This window comes from Leucoraja erinacea, chromosome 29 (assembly GCF_028641065.1).
Source record: "Leucoraja erinacea ecotype New England chromosome 29, Leri_hhj_1, whole genome shotgun sequence".
In the NCBI taxonomy this organism is placed as follows: Eukaryota; Metazoa; Chordata; class Chondrichthyes; order Rajiformes; family Rajidae; genus Leucoraja; species Leucoraja erinaceus.
The window spans coordinates 12,946,763-12,955,615 of NC_073405.1; the positions used below are offsets into that span (position 1 = coordinate 12,946,763).

General features: G+C 44.5%; 1 protein-coding gene across 1 annotated transcript; it reads left to right on the forward strand.

Moving 5' to 3' along the window:
- The first annotated feature begins 6,212 nt into the window (after positions 1 to 6,212).
- Positions 6,213 to 8,005, forward strand: LOC129711180 (actin-like). The gene has a single exon (XM_055658641.1). It carries the CDS (start codon positions 6,668 to 6,670, stop codon positions 7,931 to 7,933), a length of 1,266 nt encoding a protein of 421 aa, XP_055514616.1. The 5' UTR covers positions 6,213 to 6,667; the 3' UTR covers positions 7,934 to 8,005.
- Positions 8,006 to 8,853: the final 848 nt, after the last annotated feature.

Consider the following 8,853-nt stretch of genomic DNA (forward strand, 5'->3'; position numbering starts at 1 on the left):
TGGATTATGGCAGTGCAGGTGCACTGAATGCCCATCTGTTACTGCAGCAGAACGCATTCCATACTCGGATATTAAATTTAGAATAAGTGCGTTGTGTATGTCCGACAGTCCTAAAGGAATCCATGCCATCACCAAAAGCACAGGGGGCCCTTATGGTATCCAGACCAATGTTTATCCTTGCAACCAACATTTCTCCATCAATTTAACTTTTCATTGTTTGTGGCACCAGACTATTCACTAATTTTCCCACCATTCAATATTTAGAAAGTAATTCATAACAAAATTAAAAGACACTTGGACAGGTACATGGATAGGAAAGGTTCCGAGGGATATGGGCCAAATTCAGGAAAATGGGACAAGCTTCAATGCGGCATCTTGGTTGGCATGGATGAGTTAGGCTGAAGGGCTTGTTTCTATGCTGTATGATTCTATGACACGCACATTCCTGGGCCATTGCATTGTCTACATAATGCATATTGAGAACAATGAATAATTATTCATCATGGTATTTTGCAAAATTTAATGAGATTTGGGATATCCACACCCAGTATAAAATATTCGGATGGCGTCTTCAACAATGGAGTCTGTTTCCCAGGTGCAGGGAAGTAAATTGAAGTAAAATCTGTCAGAAAAAATAACTCAAATTACTACATTTTTTGTCGAGCATAAATCATTGCTCACAGCACTCGGGGGAAATTCTTCCCTTATATTTAAGACTAGACTAAGTGTTCACACGGGAGGGCTGATCCCCCAACGCAATATTCCACCTCTCCACCAATTCCAATATTGCTGGTCAGTAGGGGGGGGGGGGGGGGGCTTTCTGGAGCGCTAGTATGGGTGTTGTGGGCCAAAGGGACTGGTTTCCAGAGGGCTGGTATGGATATTGTGGGCCGAATGGATTCTTGGGCTGGCAGCTCAGTCACTCAAGTCTGGTGGGCTGGCAGCTTAGTCACTCAGGCCTGGTGGGCTGGCAGCTCAGTCACTCAGGCCTGGTGGGCTGGCAGCTCAGAAACTGCCAGAAATGCTGCCCAAAACATGTGAGAGACTCTGTGAGAGAGAGAGAGAGAGAGGGAGAGAGGGGGGAGAGGGTGGAGAATTAATTTTAGACATTTGTCATCTTTTCTGCAGATCACAGCAATGAAGGAGGAATGTCTATCCTGGCCTGGATCTCACAAAGAGCAAATGAAGGGAGGGAGAAAATTACTGGGGTGAGGTTTAATACTTGCAGGGGGAATACTTAGCGATGGGCCGAAGCGACACCTGGGCTAGTACAGGCCTGATGGACTGAAGGTGCTCTTTTAAAAAAATCTGTGAAATCTCAGTGAAAGGCACTTTTTCTGGACTTTTCCTGGTGTGGCATGGGCCTTTTCAGCCAAAATGCTCTTCCTGGGCTAATACGGGCATTTTAGGCAAAAAGGACTGGTTTCTCGGCTAATAGGGCCTTGTGGGCCGAAATTAGTGGTTTCAGGCAGGCCAAACAACTCATTTCATTTCATTTCCAATTGCATTGCAGTTTCAAGCACAGGGCAGGCCGAATAGCTAATTTCATTTAAATTTCATTTCCATTGCCATTGCATTTTCAAGCGCAGGGCAGGCTCAAGCCAAACAGCTGATTGCCTTTTCACTTAATTTCCATTTCAAGCCAAACAGCATTGCACTTTCAAGCACAAGGCAGGCTCAAGCCAAACAGCTCATTGCATTTTCACTACATTTCCATTGCAGTTTCAAGCACATGGCAGGCTCAAGCCAAACAGCTCATTGCATTTTCACTTCATTTCCATTGCCATTGCAGTTTCAAGCACAGGTCAGGTCAAACAACTCATTTCATTTTCATTAAGGGCTAACAGATCATTTATTCAAGTACATTGCATACTCAGTGTTCTGTAGTTTCCCAGCTCAGACAGAGAGTAGTGACCTCTACCTCACCATCTTGCAGACCAACTGAGCCACGCCCACACTTCCAGGTTTTATAGTTCCTCCCCCTCCCACCGGAAGGGGCGTGGCCTTCATGGCAGTGATTGACAGGAGAGAGAATCTCAAGATTTTTTAAACACTAATAAGTCTTTTATTTTTCATCGATGGGAAAAGTCCTCGGGGCCTGCGCAGCTGAGAACTCTGAGTAAGATGGCCAACAAAACACCGCCATATGTGGTAGCGTTTTTTTCTAAAATCAAAGCACTGTGCAAACAGGAAGTGGTCAAGATGAGACTTTTAATTATATAAATAGCTATAGAAATGCCCAAGGATTCAGTTTAGTTTAGTTTAGAGATACAGCGTGGAAATAGGCGCTTCGGCCCACTGAGTCCACACTGACCAGCAATCTCCCCACATTAACATTACCTTTTATACACTAGGGACAAATTACACTTATACCAAGCCAATTAACCTACAAACCTGTACGTCATTGGAATGTGGGAGAAAATTGAAGATCTTAGAGAAAACTCACGTGGTCACGGGGAGAACGTACAAACTCCGTACAGACAGCACCGTTGTCAGGGTTGAACCCGGGTCTCTGGCGCTGCAAGCAATGTAAGGCAGCAACTCTATCGCTGCCCCACCGTGCCACCCTAATGTGGCGTCAGTTCAAGTTCCTAACTTCAATGAGCTTTCTAGGTATGAAAATAGGTGAAGGATCCTAACCTAAAATGTTGCCTATCCATGTTCTCCAGAGATGCTGAATGGCCCATTGACTTACTCCAGCAGTTTGTGTCTTTTTTTGTACCACAGCATCTGCAATTCCATGTGTCTATATGAAAATAGGTGTGATTGTTAATAGGTCAGAAATTCTTCAAGCATTCTTGCTTGCAAGTTAGGTGGAGCACATTATTTTTGTTTGAACAGTATTCGGTGAAATCCTCAAGGGCTGGGGAACTCGGTGAAAATTCTAAATTTGTGGATAAGACATGGTTGGCTTCGTGAGATTCATCCAATTTTAGATCAAAGTTAGCAGCTCGCTGATGGAGACTGCATGTAGTTGGTGGGGTCATCAGGTTTGCAGGGAAAACAAGTGGAATTGGATTAATGGCACCACATATGAGATACAATTTGTTTGAAAAAGCAAATTCCATGTAAGGAGCAGAACGTGTTAGAAATTTGATCCAAATAGACACAAACACAAGGAATAATATGTTTCCCAGACTTTTTTGTAATTACAAGTTATTACTGGTACAAAATGACAACCAAAACACTATTCGAAGAAGTCAATCCAAGAAACAGAATATACATACATGCAAGTATCAAAGCAAAAATGTAAATACTCTTCCCTACGATGCGTTCAAGCCCCTCCAACACCCAGCGGTGCTGAAAAATGGTCAAAGTGCTCATGGACACGTGTTCCCACTCTAAAGACACCCAGGTACAGATAGATGTAAGCCTGGAAAAGAGGTAGATGTTCGGCCTGGGTGGAGCCCTTGGCTGCCCATCACCATGGCCACGAATGGCCATCTTACCCAGGCCCAGCAGCAAATTCCCCAACAACCCACTCCCTCCACACCAGGTGCTCAAAGATCAGAAGAGTGGGGCTGAAGTGTAACCAGAATTTGAGGAGAAACCTTGCCTGCTAGTGATAAAGCATTGAACAATGACCAGCGTTACCTCTTTTTGCTACCTCAACTTTTTAGAATGCACTGAGAAAAGTCCTTCCACAGGGATTCACCAAAAGGCCCAAGAAGAGAGTTCAGAAAACAAAGCCTTTGTGTGGCCAAAAGCATTGCTAATTCTTTAACCTTGTGGGTGTTCCCATGATCTTATCTTTTTGAATTGTCTAAAGGAACTAGCAAGGATTACTAGCAAAAGATAAGTAAAGGGATGATGTGACAGGATTGGCATCCCCTAGCTGGGTTAGTTTGTATGGTGTCTGGTCCCTTGACACAAAACAGCAGATGCTGGAATTTTGAGCATAACACAAATATCTGGAGGAGCTCAACAGGTCAGGTAGCATCTGTTGAGGGAATGGACAGACGTTTCAAGTCGGGACCCTTCTTTAGACTTAATGGGAGAGGGGGGAGAAAGTTGGAAAAGAGAGGAGGGGGGGTGGGTGAAAAAAGTGAAATGTAAAGTCAGTGGGAGAGATATGGATGGGAGGGGAATGAGGGGAGATAAAATGTATTATGCAACTTGGAGAATTGGGAATGGGAAATATGTGTAAAATGGAGGGCGAGGGAGCATTCATATGTGTGGACAAGGACAGAGGGAATGAGATGGGATAAAGGAGGAAACTGTTTGGGAAGCTATGATTATTGTGAAATATTCCCCCGCTTCTAGAATAATGTCAACAAATGGAGAGCGATGGGATGAGTTGGAAAGATAATGAAGCAGAACTTGTCTCGTTTATTGAGATCCACATTTTGTTGCATGCAACTTCATCTCTAATTTTCTGCACAACAATGTTGAAGTTGCTGTCAACATAATTTTTCCATAATGATGACTCGCTTGGTATATGTTCCTCTGTGTATTTCTCTAAAAAACATCTGAGAGATTTGTTTTCCAATTTCCACAGTGGAATTCCAGCATCAATGAATGCCTTGCACGGATCACTCGAAAATTCAGACTGGAGCCAGCAATAAATGTAGTGAGGAGACAAGCTTGAGTATTTCGCTTGAGTAGTCTACGCCCCAGCGGTATCAACATTGACTACTCTAATTTTAGATAGCCCTTGTCTTCTCTCTCCTCCCCCTCCACCTTCCTAGCTCTCTTTCTAGACCTATTGTCTCTGCCTCTTCCTTTCTTTTTCCCGCCCCCCTCTCCCCCCACCACATCAGTCTGAAAAAGGGTCTCGACCCAAAACATCCCCTATTCCTTCTCTCCATAGATGTTGCCTCACCCGCTGAGTTTCTCTAACATTTTTTGTCTATGATTTTTCCAGCATCTGTAGTTCTTTCTTAAATAGATCTTGGAGAAGACTGAACCAGCGGGCAGCGGCACGATCGAATGAACGACCGACCGTGGCGCTCCCGGTTTCGCCCCATTGGTGGAAATGTACGTGTAATTTATGTTAACACGTTAATAATAACATTAATATTAACGTGTTAACATAGAAAACGTCATTGTAATCACGGTACAACTAGAGAAAATAGCACGACCTTTTAGCAAAATGGCAAAAAAAAAGGCTGATTTAAGCACAATTGTGAAAAAGGAATTATCTAGGTGAAATCATCAAAAAAGGCATGAAAGGGCACATGGCATTTATGGCAAAATCCTGGCTCTAGTCATGTGATAGGTGCAGAATTAGGCCAGTCAGCCCATCAAGTCTAGGCCATTTAGTCATGGCTGATCAAACTCTCCCTCCTCACCCCATTCTCCTGCCATTTCCCCATAACCCTTGACACCCACACTAATCAAAGAGTCTATCTCTGCCTGAAAAATATCAATTTTAAGTGAGTGCCTGGAATATGCTGCTGGGGTGCCGGTGGAGGCAGATACAATAGTGGCATTCAAGAGATTTTTGAATAGGCATTTGGATATGCAGAAAAAGAGGGATGTGGATAATGTGCAGGCAGATGAGTGGGAAGGCATCATGTTTAACACAGACATTATGGGTCAAAGAGCCTGTACCTGTGCTGTACTGTTCTACATTTTGTTTTATGTATCATTTCAAAAGACTAGGATGCTCAAATAGGTCACACAACTATTTTTGCAACAGGAGGGAGCCTAATTTGGAATAGACACATTGTGAGACATTGGAAGAAGCAATACATGAAAATGTCTCTCCAATTTCAGCTAATCCCTCCCCCTAACCCTTCCCCATCCACCCAGTGTCTCCAATCTTGCATCTCTCCCTGTAAATCTTTCCCGCCATTCTGCCTGACCCCATCACCCAATTCCTTTCACTTCCCATCCTGTGCCCAATGTTGCTTACCCCCTTCCATCCCTGCCTCTAATTCCACATTTAATTCAACTTTTCTTCCTTGTCATATTCCACCATCAACACGCCTTTGTCTTCTCCACCCCTCTGTCCCCATCTGATATATGCCAATCACCCCACCTCACCTGGATCAACCATCACTTGCCAACTTTTGCCCCACCTCTCCCCTCACCTCTATCTACCAGCTATCTGCCTTCTCTCTAACCTATCAATCTGAAGGTCTGGACCTGAAATGTCACCTGGCCATTTCCACCACAGATGCTGCTTGACCCGCTGAGATCCGCCACAACGTTGTGTTTTACTTACCCCAAGGAAACTAATACACTTAACAACGTAGCAGACAGGCAAAGTATCCTGAAGACACAATGAACTGCAGTAATGGAATCCTGAGCAAAAAGGCCCACAAAGTGCAGGGGGAACGCAGCGGGCCAGTCATCGGGCCAGGCACTATCTGTGGAGGGAAATGAACACACGCGACTGCCCTGTTTCATTAATATTCTGACCTCCAAAATTATTTTTTCCATGCAATTTCTGAACTGAAATTAACTGTAACGTACAAGTTTAGTTATTTGGGGATAAGGTACGTTTTTTTCTCTGCAATAGTATCTGTCACGTATCCATTATTGCATTGGAACAGCTGTAAAAAATACTAAAAATTCGCAACCAGCAATTTATGCATCAAAAAACGTCACAATGAGTGCCATCTTTGACTTTGTGATGGCACACCGTAAGCAATTCAAGAGATTGCATTGCTTTATTCTTTAACAATGTGTGTGTGCGTGTGCGCTGTCGGAGGAAGGCAGCATGCGCGGAACCTCTCAGCTGGGAGAGATGTTGCAGCAGGCCCAAAGAGCTCCGGCCTATGTTGTCGGGAAGCACAAGGAATCTCAATCGACATTGTCCAAAGGGACGGGCAAGGAGGTAAAGCCGAAATCAGCGGTTAAAGCGCAAGTGAAGGTGAACTCAGATTGTCCCATCGTACGGACTGGGGCACTAGTGATTGACATGGGCTCAGGCAGTTGCAAGGTGGGGTATGCCGGCCAACCCAGGCCGGACTCCGTGGTGGCATCCGTAACGGGATACCCGAGATGGAAGAACAAGCAACGCATTGCTGTGGGCAAGACGGTCTCAACCGAACCAGATCTCGTACTGGTCCAACCAACCCACCACAGTATCATCGTGGACTGGACTGCGGCGGAGGATCTCCTCCGGCACGTGTTTTATGAGGATCTGAAGGTTTGTCCAGAGGAGCACGCCATCCTGATCTCCGACCCTCCTCTCAGTCCCACCACGAACAGGGAGAAGATAGCAGAATTTCTCTTCGAGTCTTTCAATGTCCCCGCCATGCACGTCTCTTACCAGTCGGTGCTGGCGGTGTATTCCTACGGGAAGACCTCGGGGCTCGTCGTGGACTCTGGAGACCGCGTGACCCACGCTGTCCCGGTTCTCGAAGGATACAACCTGCCAGATGCGATCAGTCGGATTGATCTGGGCGGCCACGATCTCACCACTTATCTGATAAAGTTGTTGGGGGAGGCGGGCAACGCGTTTCACGAGAAGTGCAGATACATAGTGGAGGACATAAAGCAGAAATGTTGCCACGTCGCTCCTGATTGTCAAAACGAGACGAAACAGTCCAATCAACAACATTGTGTGGACTATGAGCTGCCAGATGGCCATATTATCACCATTGGAAAAGAGAGGTTTAAGTGTCCCGAAGCTCTGTTCAACCCAACACTCACGGAGACAAACCAGGACGGCATCCACACAGCCGCGAATATAAGTCTGCGAAAGGTCCCACCCCAGGTTAGACATATCATGTACAACAACGTCCTGCTATGTGGGGGCTCGACATTATTCGATGGCTTTAATTTACGTTTTTGCAAAGAGCTGTATACCCTGTCACCCCATGGCTGCAAGCCCAAAATTCACGCTGTCCCGGAGAGGAAGTACGCCGTCTGGATTGGTGGTTCAATTTTGGCCTCACTCCATGCCTTCCAGTCGATGTGGATCCGTCGAGAAGATTACGACGACCAAGGCCCAAACATTGTGTATCACATGTGCTACTAAGATCAGAGTTTTATTTTGTCCTAGAGATTATTAAACGTTTACTTGAAAATGTCATTTTATATAAAGATGATAATACAAGATTGATATATCGACTTTATTTTTCTAACTGTTATTAATTTCTTCAACCATATTCCTCAGAAGATTCGTTATTTAGATTACAGAATTATTCTAATATTTAATTATTTATTTTTAGGATATTCAAGAAATGCATGCTTTTAAAAATAATCAATAATAGTTATACTTTTTGTTCAACTTTGGAATTTTAAAGGCTCTGATTGGCCTTGTCTGGCTTTCACTAAGCAAGAAAATTCTTAAAAAATTAACTGGCAGTTTTCCTAACAGTCTGTTAAAGAGGGGTGGGGTGTATTTGGAGTATTGTGTCCAGTTTTGATCACCATTATAGGAAAGACGTTGTTAAGTTGGAAAGAGTGCAGAGAAGATTTACAAGGATGTTGCCAGAACTTGAGGGCCTAAGCTATAGGGAGGTGCAGGCTAGCATTTTCTTCCTCAGAGTGCAGGAGGATGAGGGGAGATCTTATAGAGGTGTATAAGATCATGAGAGGAATAGATAAGGTAAATGCACAGTCTTTTACTCAGAACCAAAGGATATGCGTTCAAACATTTGGACAGTTACGCAGAGAGGATATGTTTCGAAGGAAATGGGCTAAACACAAGCAGGTAGAACTAGTGCAGACGGGACATGTTGATCAGGATAGGCGAGTTGGGCCGAAGGGCTTATTTCCACACTATATGACTCTCTGCTAGTTTACAAAGAAAGACACAAAGTGCCAACGTAACTCAGTGGGTCAGCCTCATCTTTGGAGAATGTGGATAAATGACATTTCGCCGTGACCCTTCTTCAGACTGATAACTAGCAAACTTTGTCTCTGAACACAACCGCTGCTCAAAGCTACCTGCTG